The 26,398-nt window shown below is 41.7% G+C and overlaps 1 protein-coding gene across 2 annotated transcripts in view; it reads right to left on the bottom strand.

Moving 5' to 3' along the window:
• Positions 1–821: 821 nt before the first annotated feature.
• GSR (glutathione-disulfide reductase) overlaps positions 822–26,398 on the bottom strand; it is a 58,933-nt gene continuing 33,356 nt past the window's right edge. For both annotated transcript variants that reach the window (XM_067721582.1, XM_067721581.1), the window contains exons 4-13: positions 25,882–25,951; positions 23,065–23,212; positions 20,143–20,197; positions 14,861–14,960; positions 10,465–10,551; positions 8,824–8,982; positions 7,150–7,261; positions 5,324–5,455; positions 4,102–4,235; positions 822–1,758 (exon numbers count right to left, since the gene is read on the bottom strand). In XM_067721582.1, coding sequence (XP_067577683.1) covers positions 1,609–1,758; positions 4,102–4,235; positions 5,324–5,455; positions 7,150–7,261; positions 8,824–8,982; positions 10,465–10,551; positions 14,861–14,960; positions 20,143–20,197; positions 23,065–23,212; positions 25,882–25,951 — 1,147 coding nt within the window. In that variant the 3' untranslated portion in view covers positions 822–1,608. The remainder of the gene's footprint in view (positions 1,759–4,101; positions 4,236–5,323; positions 5,456–7,149; positions 7,262–8,823; positions 8,983–10,464; positions 10,552–14,860; positions 14,961–20,142; positions 20,198–23,064; positions 23,213–25,881; positions 25,952–26,398) is intronic.

Genomic DNA, 26,398 nt, shown 5'->3' with positions numbered 1-26,398 from the left:
CTTCTGGAATCACACCCAAAGCTTGGGCCCTGTGCAGAGTGAGAAACCCACCAGGTCAGTGGAGCTCAGGACCATGGTCCACTACCTTTTAGGCTGGTGGAGGAGAGGGGGCAGTGTCATGTCAGTCTACGTCCAGGTTTTTAGACCCTGTTTGCTTGCTGCAACATTTACATTACCTGGTTACCAGTGGTATTTTTCTTTCTTTGAAACTGGACTTACTTAATTTGTCAGTGCAGCAGCCTAGCCATGGCTAACCAGAAAGACATTCAGTAAAAGCTTAATGACAGAGGTCAGTAGCATTAAGTCACTGCTGAAAGCCATGGAAAAATTTAACCAGCTTATGTAGCTGGTAAAGGCTAATGGAAATAAAATGCTAAAAACTTGGGCTTCCCTGGTGGCGCAGTGGTTGAGAGTCCGCCTGCCCATGCAGGGGACACGGGTTCATGCCCTGGTCCGGGAAGATCCCACATGCCGCGGAGCAGCTGGGCCCGTGAGCCATGGCCACTGAGTCTGCGCGTCCGGAGCCTGTGCTCCGCAACGGGAGAGGCCACAGCAGTGAGAGGCCCGCGTACTGCAAAAAAATAAATAAATAAATAAAAATGAAAATGAAAACCTATATGATTTCTAGACTGTGCTTCCAACTCAACCATTAAATTTGCTAAATGTTTCTTTTATACCTCTGGTCTTTATTTATAAAAGTGAAATCTCTTTTCTCCCCCATAAGGTCTTAAGCCGACTTAGGGTAGCTCACTATTGGCATCTGACCCTTCAATGTGAAATATTCTTAGAAAATGAACTGTTACCCATAAACTCATAACAAATTTTATAAGAAGAAAAGACTGTAATTTTATTTTCAGATTTTTGGAAATAGTTTTCAAAAAATAAAATGACAAGAATACATACAAAAACTGAAATCATTCACCGAACTATGAACTCTTAGCAGAGGAAAGGACTTTTGAAGTACATCTGAAAACATGGATCACTTCTAAAATGTCCCTCTCACTTGTGCAACCAGCCTCCTCAAATCTTTCCCAAATCTGATGAACTTCATCTCATAAAAGTAACACAGACCATTTTTAATCATTTAGAACAAAAGAAAGAATAAAATACAGGAGGCAGGCCTCTCAAGTTACATGCTTTTAGAGAAAACTCACATCCTTGCAGCAGCTTTGTAATATGCAGAGCGCAGTACTGGCTTCAAAAAAAAAAAAAAATGACTCTGTACTTGCATTATTTAAATGTGAAGAGCAGCTGTCATCTTCCTCTATAAAAATTAGCAAGTGATATTCATTCAAGTACATTAATTTCACTGTACTTCATGTGGTTTTATACTTAGGATGAGGCTAAAACAAAACAAAAAACAGCTAGCACAGAGCTATTAATAAAACAAATAGTAATTATCGAGAGATGTAATCAAATGAAAATCAATCCTGGATAACAAAACAGATTTCTAATTACATAAATAAGTTTACTGAAAATTTCCACTACTGGAAGATCCTGATTACAATAAAGAAATACATACAATGGGAATGGTAAGGAAACGTGATGATTTGGCTCCTTTCTGAAGGTCTAGTGGTCCAGCTGCTGGCCATACGAGTCTCTGGGTTCTCAACGAAGGGTGACCAGTTCTTCCGAAGAGGTAGGATGAATGGCAACAGTGTTATCAAAGTCGGATTTTGTTGCTCCCATTTTTACTGCGACCGCAAAACCCTGCAGCATTTCATCACATCCAATTCCCTGCATGTGGATCCCAACCACCTGCGACAGAAGACAAAAATCCTTCAAGTAAAAATTTTTATCTCCATAATTGTATGAGTCAGCTCCTTGTAATGAATCTCCTTCTAGGTACACACACACACACACACACACACACACACACACACACACACTCACACACAATTTTTTTTATCAGGTACACTAATAAATTTTTTATTAGTCATGAGAGATACCTGATATTTAAAAACCTCTAAAAAAACTTACATCTCTAATCCCAATATAGCATAACACAGCCTACATGGCCCGCGCAGCCCTGACGTCCCTCCCCTGCCTACCTCACTCAGCTCTCCCCACTCTGGACTCACCAGCTTTCCTCCTGTCCTGAGTATTCGCCATGCTCTCCCCTTTGCACAGGCTGTTCCCTCTGTCTGGACACTCTTTCCTCCCCTCTTTTAAGTGTTAAAGCCCATTCATTCTTCAGATAGCTACACCTGCCTTCCTGACCAAGTTAAATTGTCCATCATGTGAGCTCTCAGTCCCAATATTTCTCCATCATGGTTCTATCACAACTGCAAAGTTGTATTCATCTGGGGACTGGACAATTACAGTCCATCTTTCCCAGGAGATGTTAATCTCTAGATGGAGGGGACCCTGCGCACTTCTGCTCCTCACTCTACCCTCCTGGCCGAGCACAAAGACAGCCCTTAGAGGCACTCAGCCCATACGTGCTGGCTGCCTGGACAAATGACCAGCAAGAGGCATTTGTTTCAAATCACATTTTTCAGTCAGGTTTCTAAATATATTTTAAAATGACTAGTTAATATTCACCTCCAGCAAATACTTTTGGGGTCAGTAGACTACTGAAAAGCAAAGTTAGAGAATATAAAACTTAGCCACAAAAATACGTTGCTTAAAAACAAATCAAGGATATCCTTAATATTAATGAACACTACACGTAAAAATGATTGATGCAAACTTAATGTTATACGTTTCTTTACAATTAAAAAAAAAGTGTATCTCAAAATAAGACAAAGAAATCCCAAATCATGTACTGTATATACAGTCAGCCAAATTTTTAGATATTGTGATCTAAATTGAATTTACAAAGAGCTTCTGGTGATAGCACGAGCCTTATGTTATTTCTCTCCATACGGTATCCCAGTTCTTACTCTTCAGTTGATTGTCAGGTGATGTTTACCAAATGAATGAATGATAAATGGCATAAAGAAATAACTGATATGAAGAGATAAGTAAGGACCTTGCTGATTCAACAACTGGAAATCTCAGGCTACTGAGGAACATTCAGGGCAAGAAACAGCAACCTTTATCTTCCTGCCAAACCACTTACCTTCTTCTCTTTGCACTGATTCCCTGCTTCTGTCAACTGTCAGTGATGTTGATTTTTATAAGCCAGAAGCCAGGGACCATCTTGTGGCTTTCGGTGTAAGGGCCACTGACTTAGATACAGACTATGTTCTTTTTTAATAAGAAAAGTTGGAAACCATACGTGAATCTTCAGTTAAATTACTGTTCCTCACAAAGCCATGTTCCCAAGGCATATTGCTAAGTTCCACTTTAATATTTAATTCAATTTATAGAAAAGCCCAAGAGGCTGACCTAATATCAAAACAACACCTATTTCAAAAATTATTAAAAAAAAAAAAAAAAACCTGTTCAAATTCAAACTCAAATCACAATGAGATACCACTTTGCACCCAGTAGGATGGCTACAATAAAAAAAGACAGTAACAAGTGTTGACGAAGGTGAGGAAGAACTGGAACCCTCGCACGTCGCTGAAGGGAACATAAAATGACACAGCCACTTTGGAAAACACTTTGGCAGTTCCTCAGAAAGTTAAAGCAAAAATAGATAACTGATTATCTCAGAACATTTTACTAAATAAACTTCTTCCTCACTGATTGGTTATGTTAATATGTTAAGTCTAAATTTTTTACATTAAATTCTTACACTTACCAATATTTCTGAGCTGCCTATCTATTCTGGCCTACTGGTCAATGACAATCCCGACCTCTCCCCTTTATATTTTACGTGCTTTTTTTGGCCACACCGTGTGGCTTGCAGGATCTTAGTTCCTTGACCAGGGATTGAACCTGAGCCACAGCAGTGAAAGTGCCAAGTCCTAACCATTGGACTGTCAGGGAATTTCCCCCCCTCCACTTATGTTTTTAAAGTAGTGGAACCTTCTTTCTATGTGAAATATTATGAAGAACCGCAATAGAGAGAGAGAGAGAGACAGATAAAGGTGGGACTGTGCCAGTTGAATCAGAGAAAGCTTTACCTGGTCTTTCCTTCCCACCTCACCAAAATACCCCATCCCTGCCAACCTTGAAGACAGTCTTGAGCTTACTGGATTTTTCCCATACCTTTTCCTCTTTGTTGGCACAAACCATTTTCATCACACATTTTGTTTTCCTTTTGGTAACTGCATGATACATTGGGGTAAAGGTGGTGGAATAAATCTTCACGTTTTCTTTTCCATATTTATAAATGGCCTCATCTATAATGCACAGGGGGGAAAAAAAGCATCTATCAGAAACTTAAACAATTCCACTGAGCTATCAGAGAGATGGCCAGAAATACATAACCTGAATCAAAGTACAAGGAAATATCAAACAAAACCACAATGAGCTGGGGCTTCCCTGGTGGCGCACTGGTTAATAATCTGCCTGCCAATGCAGGGGACACGGGTTCGAGCCCCGGTCCAGAAAGATCCCACATGCCGCAGAGCAACTAAGCCCGTGCACCACAACTACTGAGCCTGCGCTCTAGAGCCCACGAGCCACAACTACTGAGCCTGTGCACTTAGAGACCATGCTCTGTAATGAGAAGCCTGTGCACCACAACGAAGAGCAGCCCCTGCTCGCCGCAACTAGAGAAAGCCTGTGCGCAGCAACAAAGACCCAGCGCAGCCAAAAATGAATTCATAAAATATATTAAAAAAAAAAAACCCACAATGAGGGACAATCTACAATATATATGTCAGTGTCATGAAAGACAAAAGACAGGCTGAGGAATCCTTTCTCTTGACTAAAGGAGACCAAAGAGGTATCAAAACTAAATATACTACATTATCCTGGAATGAACCCTGGACTTGAAGGGAAAAATGTTGAAAATGAAATTATCTGAGATAACAGGCAAACTTTGAATAAGGTCTAAAGTTTAGATAATATTGTATCCACTTAAATATTCTCATTTGAAGCTATGCTTCTGTAAGGGAACAGCCTTGTTCTTAGGAAACAGATACTGAAGTGTGTGTGCATGTGTATAGAGAGAAAATGATACAGCAAAAGTGTTACCAGTAGACAGGAGTCTTCTGTAGTATTTTTGCAACTCTTCATTAAATTTGAAATTAGTTCAAGTAAAAAAGCTTAAAAAATCAAACAGATAGGGTGGAGTGGGGAAAGGAATTATACTCTCAAAGTACTAGTAGCTGGGGAGGAAACTGGACCTGTGATGAGAAGTTAGTAGCTAAAAAGAAATATAACTCGGGGGCTAAGATAGATTTAGTCAGCTGACACACACCTAGTTTAACATTAGCAGAGGAAGGGAAGAAACCATAAATGACCTTTATTTTTAAACACCTACCTTCTGTGAGTCCCACTGTCCCAATAGGGGGGTGGCTGAAGACCACCGTAGGGATGTTGTCATAGTCTAACTTGGAATCTTCTTTGCGTTCAAAAAGTCTATGGGCAAGTTTTCGGCCAGCAGCAATCGCAACTACAAAGATATTTTTAAATCAGTGTTTAGCTTATTGTTCATCTTAACATAGCAGGATTATTCTACTAACCGTTTATCCATCTGGCTTAACATACAAAGTTCTGACAAAGTCTTCTGTCAATGCTCATTACAATATCTAGTTCAATATAATAACAGACCTATCAATACCTTAGTTAACAATTCAAAACTATTGGCTTATGTGAATTCTGTACATTCTATTATGACCAAAAAAAAAAAAAAAAAACAAAAGACACATTTACAAGTTCCCAACCATCTGGCAAGTCACCTCTTAATGCAGACATTAGCTTTTTGATATATTTATGGAGCAAACTACATTAGTTTCGAGCATCCTCAATTCTACTTTATAACCACAGTCATTTCACAGGAATATTTTGTTTCTTTTTAAAATTATTTTTATTTCTTATTGATTTTTTTTAAAGTTTATCCTCCTTTGCCTGTTTTTATTCCTAACGGTCAAAAAAAAAAAACGACCTGAGTTCAGTAAAAGCATCAGTTATTAATTTTAGACTTCAAATTGATAATTTTTTTTCCAAAATAAGGTATCAGTAGGATACATAAGAAATTTTTTTCACCTCGACAAAATTTTCAGCTGTTAGATTATGTTATGAAGGTTCTGAAACTTTGCTTGTTAGTTTGCTTTTGTGGAGAGAGCTTCCTAAAAGAGCTAAAAAGTTTTGGGTGTGTGTTTCCATTCTGAGTAAGACCCGGGCCATTTTGGAAAGGATGGTGAGGCCCCGGAGGGGTACAGGTGAAAGCAGATGGATGGATACCACCAGCAGAAGCAGGACAAAGAGCTTGAAATGACGCCAGTTAACTCATGAAGTAGGCTGAAGTATGGGATTCTGAGGATGGGGATCAGGTTGTATCAAGACTAAACAGTCATATAAGAATACCACTTCCGGGCTTCCCTAGTGGCGCAGTGGTTGAGCGTCTGCCTGCCGATGCAGAGGACATGGGTTCGTGCCCTGGTCCGGGAAGATCCCACGTACCGCAAAGCGGCTGGGCCCGTGAGCTATGGCCGCTGAGCCTGCGCATCCGGAGCCTGTGCTCTGCAACGGGAGAGGCCGCAACAGTGAGAGACCCGCATAGCGCAAAAAAAAAAAAAAAAAAAAGAATGCCACTTCCTTCCACTGTCACCAACACAACTTCGATTCTAATTTACAGCATTCTTCAGAAGATGACTGTATCATCTGTATAAAAATTTCAGTCTTCACCAAGCATTTTTAAAATCTTTTAAAGAAAAATAAATACTATTCAAAGCATTTTTAAAGGAAAAAATGAATATTACTCATAACATGTCAGGTTCCCAACCAACATCTATCTCAACACATTTTACCATTTTGATGACATGAAGACACTCAGCCTTTTAACTCTGCTTGAGCTGATTTGACTATGAAGAGCTGAACAGTTTTTTGGGTTTTTTGCGGTACGTGGGCCTCTCACTGTTGTGGCCTCTCCCGCTGCGGAGCACAGGCTCCGGACGCGCAGGCTCAGCGGCCATGGCTCACGGGCCCGGCCGCCCCGCAGCATGTGGGATCTTCCCGGACCGGGGCACGAACCCGTGTCCCCTGCATCGGCAGGCGGACTCTCAACCACTGCGCCACCAGTGAAGCCCTGAACAGTTTTATATAACACACAGAGCCTCCCTTAGCCCCCAAAAGAAGAAACATTACCTGGAGTAAGAAGAGCTTTTCCACACACATCCCCAACTGCGTAGACACCTTTTACATTCGTATTCTGGAATTCATCTACTAGGATATGACCTTTGTCATCAGTTTGAATCCCCTAAAATTGTAAAGGGACAACATGTAAGTATTTGGCCCATCTACAGAAAAACAGCAGCTCACATCTCTGGATCCGCCTCACTTCAGGCACCTCTTCAGCCTGAATCTCCAAGAAACCACAAGACTCAACCACAAGACGAAAAACATCTTAGCAAGCTGGCAGGTTTCATATCTTTTGCTTAATTTAAAAGGTAAATATTTAACTCAGTTTTGAGGAGTTTTAACAGGATTTGTCTTGTTTGCATTGTACGATTCAGCTGGCCAGGCAAGCCTGAAAAGGAATCACTCCACTATCAGACATGGTACTTGGCATCCCCGTGGAGTCCACCTAAGACAGTGATTTTCAGTTCCTTGGAAGTGCTCCTCCTGAAGCATGCTAACTCATACTTTAGACAGGCACAGCCTGAAGCGGTCATCAAAAGTAGACTTCTTTGAAGTTTACAGTTTTATCTTTAAAAATCCAAGCAAAATTTGTATTCTACTCTAAAAGATATCAATGTTTCCTTTAACCAAAATTTCTCCCTATACGTTGAGTCAAATTTTTGCCCCAAGAATATGTGTCATGCTTATCTTGTGGCTTTGCAGATCCCCGGTGTATATACTCCCATGTGAGAAGTAGAAGGCCAGCAGGCATAGGGAGTAGGTAGTGTAGTGTTTAAGAGTAAAACCTTTGGAGCTGGGAGATCTGGGTTCAAGTCCCAGCTCTGCCACTTACTAGTTATGAGACCACCCATTTATCAACAAATACTTGACCCACACCCCAGGCTACTATACTTGACTGTCCTTCAAAATTTAAAAGAACAAAAAAGAATGCTAACTATAGCACTGGTAGATGAGCTTCACATCTGTACCCATCCCCGAGTGCCACAATGTCCATGACGAGTCACACAACCATCCATTAGGATTAGAGCTGCAGACAAGAAGAAATCATTATAGGGCTTTAAAGAGACAGGTATCATAGTAAAAAAGAAATTTGTAGGGAGAAGGCTAGTCAGGAAATGGCGAGACGATGACCTGATCTAGGGTGATGACACCAGAAAAGGGAAAAAAAACCTTTATTTCCATTCCAAAGGCAGAAGCAATGGGATTTAATGACAAACTGGACACATGGACTAAACAGAAAAGAATCCAACAGAACCCACTCAAGTTTTGGGAGGTCTGGGGTTGGATCAGGGGAAATCACAGGACTACTGACCGATTCAAAAAGGTTTTAGGCAAGGAAAGTGGTCAAAAGGTACAAACTTCCAGTTACAATATAAATAAATACAATACCAGGGATATAACGTCCAACACGGTGACTACAGATAACACTGCTGTTAGGAGAGTAAACCCTGAGTTCTCAACACACAGAGAAAATGTTTTCCTTTTTCCTTTTCTACTTTTATTGTATCTACATGAGAAGATGGATGTTAGCTCATCCTCTTGTGGCGATCATTTCACAATGTATGTATATCACACCATGGTGCTGTATGTCCTAAACTTACGCAGTGACGGATGTCAGTTATTTCTCAATAAAACTGGGGGGAAAAAATAGAACATTGTAGGCAGACTAGGTCAGCTTACCAGTTTGTTTAAATTCAGGCCCCTGGAGTTTGGGTCCCGTCCAATGGCCCAGAGTAGACAGTCAACATCTGGAATGGTGGTCAAGGTGGGTTTCCTACCAGGAATTGAAGTGACCATGCAGAGTTCCAGGCCTGAAGAAGTTTTTTTAACTTCCTTGACCTATTGGGAGATACAGTTTGTTAACTGGGGGTGTGGGGATGGGAAGGAAAGCAAATAAAGAGGAAACTAGAATTCTTAACATTTAACAACTCTCCACTGAATCCTACATATGAGTCTTACACGCTGACACATTTAGTTTTGCCCAAAAGCCACCAACACTGGAACTCTCTGGAACCAAGATGATATCCTAGGTGGCTCCAAATCAGCCAGCAGCCAGAAATGCCAACTCATATCAAGACCCTAATGCTTCAGCTTAAAAACAAAGTATTTGGGCTTCCCTGGTGGCACAGTGGTTGAGAGTCCGCCTGCCGATGCAGGGGACACGGGTTCGTGCCCCAGTCCAGGAAGATCCCACATGCCGCGGAGCGGCTGGGCTCGTGAGCCATGGCCACTGAGCCTGCGTGTCCGGAGCCTGTGCTCCGCAACGGGAGAGGCCGCAACAGTGAGAGGCCCACGTACCGAAAAAAAAAAGAAAAAAGAAAAACAGTATTTTAAAGCGTACTTCTTCAAAACTGTGATAAAATTTTAAACCACAAATCTAAGCACAGTGATTTGCAGCTGGAATCGGGGGAGGAAACGGCTGTAGAAGCATCATTAAGAGAGTTTTAAAAATTGCACCATCCTTGCTCCTCCCTGGACATTCTTAATCAGGGCTTGGGAGAGGAGGATAAGATCAGATCCGGAGAGGGAAGGGCATACATAGTTTAGTGAAAGTCCCAAGGGGATTCTGATGTTGACCTTAACCACCAGTCCAGTACTTCAGCATTTACAAAGCAACTTCACATTTATTGTTTTATTTATGATATGGCCTATGCTGAAAGGGCAAAGCTTTGGGGAAGAAAGTCATTTTTGCAAGGCTAATGCTCCAGGAAAAATCTGACATGTAGGTGATTCCCTGAGAATAAAAAAAATACAAAGTAACTTTGTCATTGTTTCCATCTACAAAACCCAAAGGTGTTCTTTCAAAAATAGATTCCATGGGACTTCCCTGGCAGTCCAGTGGTTAAGACTTCCACCTTCCAGTGCAGGGAGTGTGGGTTTGATCCCTGGTCGGGAAACTAAGATCCCACATACCTCACGGCCAAAAAGCCAAAACATAAAACAGAAGCGATATTGTAACAAATTCAATAAAGACTTTTAAAAAAATAGATTCCATAATAATATTTCCTGAAATAAATAAATAAATATAAATCAGTATAAACCTGAAAAATAAGGATGTTCAATGAGGCCTTTGAGCACAAAAATTGTAGTTTTAGTTCTAACTAAACTAAATTCAACTTCCAGATTTCTAATCTTTTATACCTTTGATTTCATTAAAACATTAATGTGAAATGCAGCTTCTGAGGATAAAGAAAAGACTTGGTAATACTCTAGAAAAGAATAAACTGACTGGGGTAGGGGTAGTTTGTGTTTATAAAGCTAGTGGGGTTCACAACAGATAGACGACCAAGGGCCGTAAGCTCGCCCTGGGCTCGGTCATACCTGCGAGTACTTCAGCACCTCTATGCCAGCGTTCTCCAGCTCCTCAGTGCAGTTGGAACTGATTATTGAATCAAAACTTCTGAGCACCTGTATACACAGGCAGCAGAGGAATGGGTGGTGGGAAAGAATAAAACTTCATTAAAGATATGCTACAAACCTGGGAGGGAAATTTCAGTATCAACCCCCCTCTTATGTCTTTCTTCATTCACGGCTGCACTATGAGTGGAGTTTTTTTTCTTTTTAGTCATCTTTAAAAAATTATGGTTCTGAAGAACCCAGGGGCAGGACAGGAATAAAGACGCAGACGTAGAGAATGGACTTGAGGACACGGGGAGAGGGAAGGGCAAGCTGGGACGAAGTGAGAGATTGGCATGGACATATATACACTACCAAATGTAAAATAGCTAGCTAGTGGGAAGCAGCTGCGTAGCACAGGGAGATCAGCTCGGTGCTTTGTGACCACCTAGAGGGGTGGGATAGGGAGGGTGGGAGGGAGGTGCGAGAGGGAGGGGGTATGGGGATATATGTATACATATAGCTGATTCACTTTGTTATAAAGCAGAAACTAACACACCATTGTAAAGCAATTATACTCCAATAGAGATGTTAAAAAAAAAGATTTAACCAAAATAAATAAATTAAATAAGCTGCTATAAAAAAAATTAAAGTATAGTTAATTTACAATGTTGTGTTAGTTTCGGGTATACAGCAAAGTGATTCAGTTATACACACACACACACACACACACACACACACACACACACATACACACACTCTGTGTCAGATTTTTTTCCATTATAGATTATTATAAGATATTGAATATAGTTCCCTTTGCTATACAGTAGGTCCTTCTTATTTATGTATTTTATATATAGTAGTGTGTATATGTTAATCCCAAACTCCTCATTTATACGCCCCGACCCTGCTATCCCCTTTGGTAACCAGAAGTTTGTTTTCTATGTCTGTCTGTGGGTCTATTTCTGATTTATGACTAAGTTCATTTGTATCATTTTTTTAGATTCCACATATAAGTTATATCATATAATATTTGTCTTTCTCTGGTGAGTGGAGTTTTAATAAGTCTGTTTTCCGACATCACCACCAACGTCTGCATTACACCTGACTTCACCCACTCCTGTTCTAGAGTTAAATCCATAGGCAACCTTCACGCCTCTACTGTCTTTGCCATGTTCCTCTCCTCCCAAGCTCTTCTCTTTTCCATAAGAATAGGGACCAGAAATTCTCTTTCCCCTCTCAGTATTCCAGGGCCAGCTTTCCTGCTGATACAATTTAAGGGAAGATTCTTGAACAAAATCTCCCATTCTAGGCAGAAAAGTCAACTACATGGCCTTAGAGATTTTTTTTTAATACTAGTCTTAGTATTTGTTTAAGGTTTCAAACTATGTATTTTAGGGTTCTAAATTTGGTAAAAATGGGCTCCATTCCAATTAAGGTTCCCAACAAAGTTGAAAACACTGGTTTTTCTTCTGGAATGCTAGATGTTGTTCTATATGAGCCATGGCCACTGAGCCTGCACGTCCGGAGCCTGTGCTCCACAACGGGAGAGGCCACAACAGTGAGAGGCCCGTGTACCGCAAGAAAAAAAATAATAATAATAGTTGTTACTGTCTAGCAACTTTTTTCTTTTATTTTAATAAATTTATTTATCTTTGGCTGCGTTGGGTCTTCGTTGCTACGCGCAGGCTTTCTCTAGTTGCGGCGAGTGGGGTCTACTCTTTGTTGTGGTGCATGGGCTTCTCATTGCGGTGGCTTCTCTTTGTTGCGGAGCACGGGCTCCAGGTGCACGGGCTTCAGTAGTTGTGGCACGCAGGCTCAGTAGTTGTGGTTCGTGGGCTCTAGAGCACAGGCTCAGTAGTTGCGGCACACGGGCTTAGTTGCTCCGCGGCATGTGGGATCTTCCTGGACCAGGGCTCAAACCTCTGTCCCCTGCATTGGCAGGCGGATTCTTAACCACTGAGCCACCAGGGAAGTCCCTAGCAACTTTTCTTTACTTAGACTTCCTCCTTCTTTCTCTAGAGATTTCTTCGGGATAACACACAGGTGGGGTAAAGGTGGGAGGTCGTGATTTATTCATAGAGTAGCTCTAGAATGGAGTTATACCAGGAAGGGGAGAAGATGGAGAATGTACTGGGGGTGGGGGAGGGCAGGAAGCCCAGATATATGTGGCTCTCTGCCACAAGCCAATTTTCCAAATGCAGGAATTATCCACTCTACTGATAAACTGATGTGATTTATTTACTTATTTATATATTAGGTTCAGGCTACCTATACCTCTGCCTTTCTCCTGCCATCTAATTTGCTGGACATATTCCAGCAATGCAAAATAATACTGACCTATGAAAAACATTCTTCAGGACAAAAATCTCCTGGGGGTTAATTTTAGGACAAGTCTAAAAGCCAAAGAGAAAGTCCTCTGGAGTCCACACTGACCAGTATTATCGGTTTCCCTCATCTGCCCCCCTATTTGCTCAAATATTCAGGAATTTGAGTCATTGCATTTGAGTTGTCAGAGATCTGATAAATGTTCCAAAGGCATTAAATGACTTGTCCAAGTCACACACTTGTTGGGGAAGGCCAGATTCTTAGGGACCAGATTCTTAGGGACCAGATTCTTAGGCCAACACTCTTGTTATTGCCCCACACGGTGTCTCTGAAAGCTCCAATACTGTGCCACAACCTAGTGGTGCTCAGTCACGATTAATCAACAAAACACATAAAGCAACACTTAATCAAGTACTGAGAAACATGGAGGCTGAATTTTACCAGAAAGACTATTGGCCTGAGCTTTCTCAGAATTTCGTTGACTCTTAGTTTTGATATTAATTAGCAGTCATGAAACCTCACTTGGCCTTAATTTCTTCATCTACAATATGAGGTTCCAGTCGATGAGATGATCTATAAGCTTCTTTTATTATTATTATCTTTTATTGTGGTGGAAAACACATACCATTAAATTTACCCACTTAGGGCTTCCCTGGTGGTGCAGTGGTTAAGAATCCGCCTGCCAATACAAGGGACAGGGGTTCGAGCCCTGGTCCAGGAAGATCGCACATGCCGCGGAGCAACTGAGCCCGTGCGCCACAGCTACTGAAGCCCACGTGCCTAGAGCCTGTGCTCTGCAACAAGAGAAGCCACCAATAATGAGAAGCCTGCGTACCACAACAAAGAGTAGCCCCTGCTCGCTGCAACTACAGAAAGCCCGTACGTAGCAATGAAGACCCAACGCAGCCAAAAATAAAAATAATTAATTTTAAAAAAAATGTATCAACTTAACCATTTCTAAGTACGAAGTTCCATGGTGTTAAGTGTATTTACTTTGTTGTGCAACCAAAACTTTTCCCTCTTTCAAAACTGAGACTCTGGGGGTGGTGGGGAGGGATAAATTAGGAGTTTGGGATTAACAGATACATACCACTATACATAAAACAGATAACCAACAAGGACCTACTGTACAGCACGGGGAACTACACTCAATATTTTGTGATAACCTATAAAGGAAAAGAATCTGAAGAATAATATATACATATACAACTGAATAAGTATGCTGTCCACCTGAAACTAACACAGTATTGTAAATCAACTATACTTCAATAAAAAAACAAAAAAACCTGAGATTCTGTATCCATTAAACGATAACTCCCCATTCCCTTTCCCCCCCGTCCCTGGCAACCCCATTTCTACTTTTTGTTTCTATGAGTGTGACTACTCTAGGTACCTCATAGATGTGGAATCATACAGTGTTTGTCTTTTTGTAATTAGCTTATTTCATTTAGCGTAATATCCCCAAGGTTCATCCATGTTGCAGCATGTGTCACAATGTCCCTCCTTTTTAGAGCTGAATAACATCCCATGGGATGGATATTCCTCATTCTGTTTATCCGTTCATCAGTGGACACAGGTTGTTTCCACCTCCTGGCTATTGTGAATAATGCTGCGATGAACATAGGTGTGCAAATATCTTTGATACGTTTCCTTTTAATGCAAAGAATTTAGTAAATTTTTTGACTGAGTGTTAATAATCCAACACTATCTGATCATATTAAATTGATTTTCAGAATAAGAAATTAACCTGAGAGTTAGCTCAATTTAACTAATATTTATATTTAAGGATGTATGTCGTATTAAGGCATGCTATCTACCACTTCATGATGGAAACACCAGCCAGTCTGATCAAATCTAAATCAGTATCATCAACTAGCAGTTGGTGGCTGGGAAGGATGTAAGCCCTTATTCAGATGCCTTCAAAGCGGCTCCATGTGGAACAGACCAACCAGCTCCACATGCTCTGCACCCTAGTATTTAATGACAACATAAGAGAAAATTCTCCCTGTAGATTTTTAAAAAGATTCACATCAAGGAAAAGGATAGAATTTACCTTATCATGACGTATGATTAGTGATGTCTTAGAACCCAGGGCGGAAAGGATCCCAGCTATTTCCACAGCAATGTAACCAGCACCAACGATGACACTGCGGCTACCATGAGAGTAGAGGGTTAAGATCATTAAATAAACTTATTTTAGAATAATTTTAGATTTACAGAAAAGTTTAAAAGAGAGTACAGATAGTATACCCCCTGCCCAGTTTTTCCTAAAGTTAACATCTTACATTCATAGCAGCACTATTTGCAATAACCAAAGACATAAAAACAACCTAAATGTCCATCAACAGACGAATGGATAAAGAAGACATGGTACATATATACAATGGAATACTACTCAGCCATAAAAAAGAACGAAATAACACCATTTGTAGCAACACGGATGCAACTAGAGATTATACTAAGTGAAGTAAGTCAGAAAGAGAAAGACAAATAACATATGGTATCACTTACATGTGGAATCTAAAATACAACACAAATGAACTTATCTATGAAGCAGAAACAGACTCACATAGAGAACAGACTTGTGGTTGCCAAGGCAGAGGGGTTTGGGAAGGGATAGACTGGGAGTTTGGGGTTAGCAGATGTAGAATGGATGGACAAGGTCCTACTGTATAGCACAGGGAACTATATTCAATGTCCTGAGATAAACCATAATAGAAAAGATACAAAAAATAATGTGTATATATGTATAACTGAGTCACTTTGCTGTACAGCAGAAATTAACACAACATTGTAAATCAACGACACTTCAATTAAAAAAACATAAAGTTAACATCTTATAAACCATGGTACAGTTGTCAAAACTGAAACTGGCGGACTTCCCTGGTGGCGCAGTGGTTGAGAGTCCGCCTGCCAATGCAGGGGACACGGGTTCGTGCCCCGGTCTGGGAAGATCCCACATGCCGCGCAGCGGCTGGGCCCATGAGCCATGGCCGCTGAGCCTGCGCATCCGGAGCCTGTGCTCCACGATGGGAGAGGCCACAACAGTGAGAGGCCCGAGTACCGCTAAAAAAAAAACTAAAAAAAAAACAAACTGACACTGGTACATTACTGTTGACTAAACTTCAGACTTTATTCAGATTTCACCTGTCTTTCCATTCATTTCCTTCTTCTGTCCCAAGATCCAATCCAGGATAATACAGTAATTTTAAGTAGAAAATATCCTTCTGTAGAACGGAAATATATTTTTAGGTGTTTTAAAAATTACTTAGCTTCATTTCCTCAGAGAGGAAATAAAAACCCTTTGAAGCTAGAGACAATTCCTTATGCAGAGATCTTCACACCTAAAACTAAAATTGGCCCCACAATTTTTGTTTTTTGCTTGTCCGAGAAAGTCTTTATTTCTCCGCCTTTTTTTTTTTTTTTTTTTTTTTTGTGGTACGCGGGCCTCTCACTGTTGTGGCCTCTCCCTTTGCGGAGCACAGGCTCCGGATGCACGGGCTCAGCGGCCATGGCTCACGGGCCCAGCTGCTCCGTGGCATGTAGGATCTTCCCGGACCAGGGCACGAACCCGTGTCCCCTGCATTGGCAGGCGGACTCTCAACCACTGCGCCACCAGGGAAGCCCTGTCCGCCAATTTTGATGGATAATTTTGCAGAGTAAAGAGTTCTATGTTGGCGGGGTTTTTTCCTCTCAACACTTTAAATGTTCCACTTTCTTGTTTGCATAGTTTCTGAAGAGTTGTTGTAATTCTTATCTTTGCTCCCCTTATAGGTCAGCTGTGTTTCATCCTTCTGGCTTCTTCCAGAATTTTTTCTTTGATTTTCTACGGTTTGAAAATTATATGCCTAGGTATAGTTTTTTGACATTTATCCTACTTAGTGTTCTCTGACCTTCCTGGATCTGTGGTTTGGTGTCTGACATTAATTTTGGGGAAAGTGACAGTCGTTATTGCTTCAAATATCTCTTCTGTTCCTTTCTTTGGCATCACAATCCTCACCACCGTTATTCTCCTCTGGCTCAGTATTTTCCCTTGATCATTGCTAAATTCTATCAATCTTTGCAATATGATGAAAGGCCAATTTAAGCAAGCCATTTTAACTTGTAGCATAGATCTGCAATGAAACTAGATGCCCTGAATAAATTCTGGTCTAAAAAAGCATCTTAAACACTAGATAAATGTTTGGGTGAAGGTCTGAGTCCATGGTGGAGAAGCTAAGCCCAGCCCTAGAGTAATCACTGCAGCATACAGAATAAGTGCCCTTCAGCTGGAGCTAACCCTTTCAGGGCTGGAGTTCTCTAAAGCATGGTCCTACCACTGATGCAATGCTTGGGTAAGAAGAAAGCAATCAGGGAAGAAGAAAGGAAATCTTTCTTTAGTACCTTCTACAAGTAAGGTACCTATGTTGTGACTCCCTGCCTTCAGAGGGCTATGGTCTGGATGGAGGATGAGGTATGAACCTGAATGGCTATGTATTAGAGGTAAGGATGCTCTTATCCTACAGCCCAGTGTATAAAAAGAGAAATGTCTAGTTTGGAAACTAGGAAGTAGCTCTTCTTCCATCTCTACCATCCTCTCTCCTATTATATGTTGACCACTTTTCCTTTCTTTGGGTCTTCGCTCCTTACTTTCTTCTTTCCTCTCTCCATCTTCTCTCTCTTCCCCAAACATTTCTTATGTAAGTCCTACTTCTGTTAAGCATTGCACTGGACACAATGGGTAGCGATCCCTGTCCTTGAGGAATTCCTGAGGGGAAACATGCCCAGGGGTCTGTTAAAGCTCAGAGGGCAACACTTAGTTCCTGCAGGGGAGAGGGCTCAGAAACACTCCAGATTCCTGAAAGATGAATAGCTCTGGCAAGGGTTGGGATAAGTATTCCCAGCAGAATGGATATACGAGAAACACGTGTGAAACGTCTTGGCTTCTTCAGAGAGGAGACAAAAATCTGCAAGGAGCTCAGTGTTTCCCCCTCAGCTTCCACAGTCCCCTCTAGTCCACCTCGTACCACTAAAGTAACCACTGCAAACAATCTTTTTTTTCTTTTTGGTTTAAAAAAAAAAAAAGGAATTTATTGATTCATGTAACTGAGAAGTCCTGACTTCAGGTATGGCTGCATCTAAGTGTTCCAATGATGTGTCAGGACCTGGTCCCTTAAAGATGCTCAGCTTTGCACTTCATGTTGGCTTCATTCCCAAGCTCTGCATTGTGATACAGAGACTGCCAGAGGAATGAGGAGACAGTGGCATGGTCTTAACAAGCTGAAGCTCAGGCTGGGGAGCTGACATCCAGGCTTTTGGAGTCTTGATTTTTTTTTTTAATTAATTAATTTATTTATTTTTGGCTGTGTTGAGTCTTTGTTGCTGCGCACAGGCTTTCTTTAGTTGTGGTGAGTGGGGGCTACTCTTTGTTGCAGTACACGGTCTTCTCATTACGGTGGCTTCTCTTGTTGCGGAGCACAGGCTCTAGGCGCATGGGCTTCAGTAGTTGTGGCTCACGGGCTCTAGAGCGCAGGCTCAGTAGTTGTGGTGCACGGGCTTAGTTGCTCCGCAGCATGGGGGATCTTCCCGGACCAGGGCTCCAACCCGTGTCCCCTGCATTGGCAGGCGGATTCTTAACCACTGCGCCCCCAGGGAAGCCCCTGGAGTCTTGATTTAAAACACCAGTCTTCAGTACATGAAAAACTCAGTAAGTTAGGTAAAAACTGTGAACCAAGCACAATCTCCTTCGTGCCCTCAATGCCTGTTGGTCTTGGAGAGTCTCCAGGAGAAGAGGGGGTAGGCCATGGCTCACCCTGAGGACATAGACACTTTGGCAGCCACACCTGGGAGCCCTCTACCACCTAGAAACAATCTTATATTCTGCTGAGTCCCCAGAGCACTTCTCTTTCCCTCATTGCGGCCGTCAGAACCTCTTGTCCCACAATGTTCCACAGACTCCACGCTCCAGCCCCCCCTCAACCATAAGCCCAATGAGGGTAAAAGCTGGATCATACAGCCCAGAGCACATGTTACCTCGCCTATAAATTTGTTCCTTCTTTGATTATTTACTTACTTACCAACATAACAATGATAAAGGAGTCTTAAAAAAAGAAGACAAAAATCATATACCAATTGTTAATTCATTTTCCTATGTTCCCAGAGTCCTGTTTATAACACACATACATTCCTTTCTTCAACTTGTAGTGCTACCAGCACAAGTTTAATAAATGGTTTAAAAATAGGTAATGGACAGGTATCTAGAATGAAGCTTCTTTGAGTCCAGACTGAATTGTTACCATTTAAACACGATGAGTCATGACCACATTTCTGCATATATTCTCACATGTCTCATATCCTTCACACCTAAAACCAAACAGATCATGAGGAAAGAAAGGCTGCTCTCTAACACACGGCCCTGTCCCACAGACAGCAAATCTAAAATGCCTGTTTGCTTTTCTCAAAGTCAGAAGATGACCTGGTCTGAATGTCGTAACAGGACGTTTTCACAGCAGCTATGGAATTGCCAAGATGCCCTCTTGTCCCTGATGAACCACCTGTGGTTCCAGGTGAATTAAGGTAAAGGAACAAGCAGGGATTATTAGTCACCCTCCAGAAAGGCCTTGATGGAAAAGCGCGGGATTAAGACTTCCCACTGCACTGGCAGCACCTGCCGAGAGAGCAGCAGAGTTGAGCAATGACGACTGCAGGGTGAGTGCTACTCAGAAGGAAATAAAGGCCAAACTCTGGGCTAACAGGGTCCCTCCTCCAGTTCCCAGGTGCCCTATCACTTATCATGAGTGAAGGGAGGACCCCTCTAATCAAGGAAGCCTGCAATTGGCAGCTTCTTCAAATTAGAGAAACAATCCTCCTCATTATGTTTTTTCTCTCCGTGTTATCTAAATCCATGACAGAAGTCTACTAAGGTTATTAGGACAAACATGTATAAAGGCCAATTTCAGAAAACCTATTTTTGTGAGACTGACAGAGCCTTCATTTATCCAGATGCCTCTGTACTAGCTGCTTTGAAGACCAGAATCACTTTAGACACATTATCAACTGATGCTCTATCAAGTTGAAGAAAGAAAACAGTTTTAGGGCTTCAGTGTTTATTCTCAAAACCACCCTGCATTTGATTCTGGTCCTAAAAATTTTACAATGGCCTCTGACCAAAAGCATGAAAGATCTGAGTCATTTATTGCGGGCTACTCATGGATGAGAGACCCAAGGTCATAAAAAGAGAAGAGGTAGAACAGAATTCTGGAAATTCCTACATTTAACAGTTGGGAAGAGGAGGTAGAAGTGTTGGGAGAAACTGAGGGAGAATGAACACGGAGGTCAGGAAGAAAAGCAGCTTACCTAGGCAACTCTTCCAGCTGAAAAAACCCATCACTGGTTATTCCTAGGCTGGCACCTATGTAGGAAAATGCAATATAGGTCACACAGATGGAGTTTACTCTTGTAAAATAATCACAACATTTTATGGACGAACCAAACACTTTCTCAGCCACCACACTCTCTGTTTCGACAAGTTCTGTTAAAGTCTCCACTTGGGAAGCTGCCCATCAAATCTTCCCTGAGTCAACATTTTTATTTCCTCTGTAGAAATAAGAGTACTGATGACTAAGTAACTATCAAATTTCTTTGAGGAATTAAGATCTCCTCAGCTTGGGACTTCCCTGGTGGTCCAGTGGTTAATAATCCGCCTTCCAATGCAGGGGACTCGGGTTCGATCCCTGGTCGCGGAACTAAGACCACACATGCCTCAACTAAGACCCAATGGCAGCCAAATTAATTAATTAATTAATTAATTAAAAACCTCAGCTCTCATGAATAGACTCCTTGCTGGTTCTGCTTCCTTCTCCCGCCTCCTAATGGGCTCAGCCTTGGTTCTCTTCTCTCTGCTTTTTTCCTTCAAAGGTTTTAACCAACTCTCCCTTCATTGTGGGAGACTTCAAATGTGCAGTTCCAGTTTTGACCTTCTCCCCAGGTTCTAGTTCCTTCCATATTTCTAACTGTCTTTCTATACCATTTAGCTTTGTGTCAAACTCAGTATTTTCAACATAGAATCTTAACTTTATTTCCCAAGCCATATCCCTCTCTTGTTTACCACTTCAGCTGAAAAGACTACCTTCCATCAGTAATCCAAAGTCTTGAGTTATCAATCCATAATTCCTTCTCTCAACAATGGCCATCTCATCTCATCGGTTATTTAAAATACTGCATTTCGCCAAATTCAATGCACAATGATTAAGGTCCCATCCTGATTTCAGAGGTGTTGAGTATTTTTTTTTAAATGTGTCTTGGAGTCAATGAAATATACTAGCCGATTCATCCTTCTGTGTCTCTTATGTCTGTCCTCTCCTCCTAGCGCCTGGCACATACCACGGGCTTAGTAACTGTCTGCAGAGCTGAACTGAGTATTTTCACCCCATTTCAGACGCTAACCCTGTAGTTCAGAACCTATTACCACCTCCTGGACATTCTATTGCAACAACTTGCTAACTGGCCTTCTGCCTCTGTAGATCACTATCAGATTAGTTTTCTATAATTATCACTTAGGTCTTGTCACTATCCCATTTATAGGCTATTAATAACTAGTTTTCGTGAATGACAGAGATTCCTTAATTTGACTTCATAAATGTCCACAATTTGGCCCCAACCTTCTTCCAGTTTCAGTTCAATGTACTTGCTTCCAGATTTCACTGCCAGAAAAACTGGTTTAATTGACTGAATGTCCTTTAAAGACCTATTTATTACCCACTGGTTCTTCTGGTCTTTCTCTTCTTCGGCACATGGTGCTCAATTTGTAAGCCCTTTTCCCAGGAAGACTTTTTGGTCCATGACAGCTCATAGTAATCCGTCCCACCTCTGAGGACTCCGACCCTCACTGTCTGGCAATCACCTTGGAACACTTACCTTTTATTTTATTTCTTTGCATTTGTTTTTTATTACATGTTTTAAATTAATAAATGTATATCTTTTTTTTTTTTTTTTTTTTGGTACGCGGGCCTCTCACTGCTGTGGCCTCTCCCGTTGCGGAGCACAGGCTCCGGACGCGCAGGCTCAGCGGCCATGGCTCACGGGCCCAGCCGCCTTGCGGTATGTGGGATCTTCCCGGACCGGGGCACGAACCCGTGTCCCCTGCATCGGCAGGCGGACCCTCAACCACTGCGCCCCCAGGGAAGCCCAATAAATGTATATCTTAAAAAATTCAAAAAGCACCACAGAGCATCTAGTGAAAAGCAGGTCTCTTTCCCAACCCAGAGCTCTGGTCCTCTCCTTGGAGGGAGTTGGCACTGCAGGGTTTTGAGTGTCCTTCCAGAGATCCTAGTGCATCTGTACAGTCTCCCTGTCTTTTTAAAAAGACATAAACTGGGGCTTCCCTGGTGCTCCGCAATGGGAGAGGCCACAACAGTGAGAGGCCCGCATACTGCAAAAAAAAAAAAAAAAAAAGATGTGTATATCCAATCTTACCAACTAAATTTTAAGTTACTTGACAACAGCATCTTCACATTTTTTACAGTAGTTGTTCTTTAGCTTTTGGAGAGTCATGAACCCTTTTAAAAGCTGGTGAAATTTTATCGATCCTCTCTCCAGAGAAAAAAATGCATAAATACATACACACTCAAAATTTTCCATATAAATTCAGGTTGGTCATGGGTCGTAAGAAGCCAATCCATGGTCATGGGTCTTAAGAAGAAGTTGTATAAACTATGATCACCATCCACAAAGACCTTATAATCTACTTGGGGAAAAAGATATGGACAATGTTTCCTATGAGAGAACAAGGCAGTATGTTATAACTCATCCCTGTGTATACGAAGGTAGACAAGACTGTCTCGGAGATTCCTTACTTCTTTAATTTTCTAATTCTTTATATGAGAGAAAAATATGCATATAAGAAGGCTTAATTAGCTGATGAAGTTACATCTCTACAAGATTTCTCTCTCTTAAAGAAAACAGTAGATATCTCATGACAAACTGAGGCTGAAAACAATCTCTGCTGTGCCGAGAAGGGAAGGATGGGGCTTTTGCTGATTCTTCCCCCTGTGTTACTGTAGTATGTCTGAGCCTGGGGCTGGATGAAATATCTTCCTTTGCCCCGTCACTAGGTACCACTTAGGCCAATTACATTTAGGTTCTGCAGAGACCTTCTCTCATGTGTCCAAGACAAAGAACTGGTACAGGGCAGATCCCCTGGCATGACTTGTAAGGTGGAAAACAACGGTCAATTCTTTCTGACTATTGTTAACAAGCATACGCCTTTGGAAGACTCACCAGGGATCTGGCTCTCCTGAGGAAGCATGGGCACGCCGCCTGTGGCAATCAGGATGTGAGGGGCGGTGTACTTTTCCCCGTTGACCTCCACTGTGGGCTGGGCATCACCCGTGAATACTGCATGGCCGCGGATGATTTCTATGTGGGACTGGAGAAGGAAGCATGGTCACATTAGCCTGTTCTTAAGATTAAAAAACAAAGGGGTGGGGAAGGGAAGTACTGGGAGTTTGGGATTAGCAGATGCAAACTATTATATATAGGATGGATAAACAACAAGGTCCTACTGTATAGCACAGGGAACTATATTCAATATCCTATGACAAAACACAATGGAAAAGGACATGAAAAAAATATGTATGTATAACTGAGTCACTTTGCTGAACAGCAGAAACTAACGCAACATTGTAATTCAATTATACTTTGATAAAATAAAAAAAAAAGAAGAAGAAAAAGATTAAAAAATAAAACAAGGGAATTCCCTGTCCAGTGGTTAGGACTGGTCGGGGAACTAAGATCCTGCAAACCGTGTGGTACGGTCAAAAAATACCCAAAAAACAAAAAACAAACAAAAAAACCAAAACAAAACTTGCTGCAACTTCTTACATCTTTCCATTCTCTACTGAGGATTGTGATTTATGGTTTGCTGATGCTAAGACAACTCTCCAACGTTCGAGTTTCTGCAGAACTTCTGACTGTTAATTGATACTTAGGTTGGGGGTTGCCATTTGATGCTAGAACTATGCAGTAAGAAAAAACAAAGGGACTATCTTGGGCCAAAACCCAGAGACTAAAAAAAATATATGCAAGTCATTCCCACAAGGAAGAAGATTACATCTTTGTCCCCAAGAGTTGAAGGAGAAAGCCTTTCTCACTTAGAATGAAAACACACTGAAGAATGATGTGTCTGGAGGAAAGAAAGAAGGCTGAGAAAACAAAAGGATAAAGGTGCAGGGAGCTGAGGCCAAAGGGAAATACTCTGGCCAAGGGAGGGAAAAGCAATGTTTATGTTTTTTCAAACGAAGGGGGGAAAAATACCACAAAATTCCATGACCGTGAAGCTCTACACTAGAGGTGTTGAGAACTCAGACTTCATTTGCTCTTCCTGGCAGCCTCTGTGCCTGGGCCTGAGTTTGGACTGCCAGCAAGCTTCTGCCTGCCAGGATACACATACTGGCAAGAAATGTGGGCAACTCACAAGGATAATGGGATCCTGTAAGCACGATCACAGAATGGAGCGTTGCAACATTTTGGAACATACCTGGTTCTGAATTGAGCTATTTCCTCCTTTCTAATCAGCCCTCCAGGCCTGTTCTGCAGGTGCCCTGCTTAATCAAGGTGAATCAAGATTGATGCCAAAAGCCACGAGGCTCCTGAAAAACTTTCCTTCAGGAGGTAATGATTTCCTACCGGGTGCTAGACGAAAAGGAGACTGAGTCGAGTGGCAATAATATGGGTAATCGCTTGGGGAAGAAACTGATGAAATTTTTATTTTCATTTCCTAGGATATTTCACAGAAAGTTTCCTATTCCGAATTTCTGGATTGCCTGTGATTCCTTTTCCATAAGGTCATGGTAAATTCTGCTACACACCAAGATTTTTGAGGATTAAAAAATGCTATTTCCTGAGTAATTTTCCTATCTCTTTTGCAAAAGTACTTTAAGCTAGCTCCATTAAAAAAAAATTTTTTTTTAATTTGGGTGTTGTAGTATAGCAAATAGCATCTCATTTTCATGTCTAGCCACCTTAAAATCTCTTGAACTCAGTGCACAGGGGTCTGAAGACCAAATACTTTCCCCTTGAATTTGGGGGTTAAGGTCAGAAAATATCACCCTCCAAAAAAATAAACCCAATGAATGGTAAGAATTAATATAAAAATTATGAGGTTAGCCATCTGTACAAGTAACTCACCCTAAAAAGGGGTTTATAAACACGTGCTAATGAGATTACAGTGGCCCAAATACCATCCCAAATATACTGATCTAGTATAACCTAAGCTACGTTGATGTCTTAGAAATTGAAGAGTGAAACCACAGAGACCAATTAAGGGTGCTGGGAGTCCTGTCAAGAAAAGGGAGAGCTGGGACTTCCCTGGCGGTCCAGTGGTCAGGACTCCGCACTCTCACTGCCAAGGGCGTGGGTTCAATCCCTGGTTGGGGAACTAAGATCCCACAAGCCGCGCGGCGAAGCCAAAAATAAATACATTAATTAAAAATAAATAAAAGAAAAAGGAGAGTTGGATGGTGCTTCAGTACAGTCCAGTGGAAGAGGAATGACATCAAAGCATGAGGGTGGGAAAAGCCTCAGCAGAACAAAGGACAACATACATTTGCTGAAGGCAAACACACTTTGCCCAATTTTCCTGACTGGACTTCATTCACAAAAACGTCCTTCTGAACCATAACATGGTGTCCTGAGTAGATTTAGCCACCAAGGACGAGGGTGTTCTCAGCAGACGAACTATGGCAGGTTTCCAGCCAGATAACGGTCCTGATTTTAACCCATAAACTGGCACATTGTTACATAATCAGGCTCTTATGTGCTTGGTTTCTGGAACTAAGTGGAGGGTCAGACAGGTGCAGGCAGGCATCAGGTGAGACCTGATTCGCCGACTTAGGCACATACGTCCCACTTTCCGTAGAAATAGAAATGAGACTGGCCTACCAAGTCCGACTTACATCCTTACAGGTCAATATCAAAACCAGTAATCACAAAAGAAAGAAAAGAAACAAGAGATAAATGTAAAGGCTATGTCTGGTCAGATTTGGTTCTCCGGCAGAGAATAGCTTCTTCTCAAAGTTCAAAACCTGGCATGCTCACCTTGATTAGATTATTCTGATAGATGGTGTTTAGGCGGCTCACGTAGGCATCCCGCTTTTCCTTTATAACCCTGCAATGAAACCGGAGTCAGGACTGAGGATCTGGACTCTCCTCTTTCAGTCGTAACTAGGGCCTCTGACCCTGAACACGCCGGAGCAGAGAATCAGACTGTCCATAAGAGCCCTGGGAGTGAGTGTCTCTAAAGACAGGCACACCTTCCCCTGTGTCCGTCTGCGTTCCGTATGTGCAGAACCCTTATTCTACTCTATGGAGAATGTTCACTTGGCACGCAAGGTTCGTAAATTTCTTTCTGCAAAGAAGGCAAGGAGAGCTGCTTTGGCACAGTGCCTAGTATATGGTGGCCACTCATTATTTGCTCAATAAATGAATGAATATGCTAAAATTAAAAAAAAAAATTTATGGCTAGAAAAGTTCATGGCAGGGAATCCCCTGGTGGTCCAGTGGTTAGGACTCCATGCTTCCACTGCAGGGGGCTCAGGTTCGATCCCTGGTTGGG

Source organism: Pseudorca crassidens, chromosome 21 (genome assembly GCF_039906515.1).
Source record: "Pseudorca crassidens isolate mPseCra1 chromosome 21, mPseCra1.hap1, whole genome shotgun sequence".
Lineage (NCBI taxonomy): Eukaryota > Metazoa > Chordata > Mammalia > Artiodactyla > Delphinidae > Pseudorca > Pseudorca crassidens.
The sequence above is the reverse complement of the archived record's forward strand: the minus strand, read 5'-3'. Positions and strand labels throughout refer to the sequence as shown.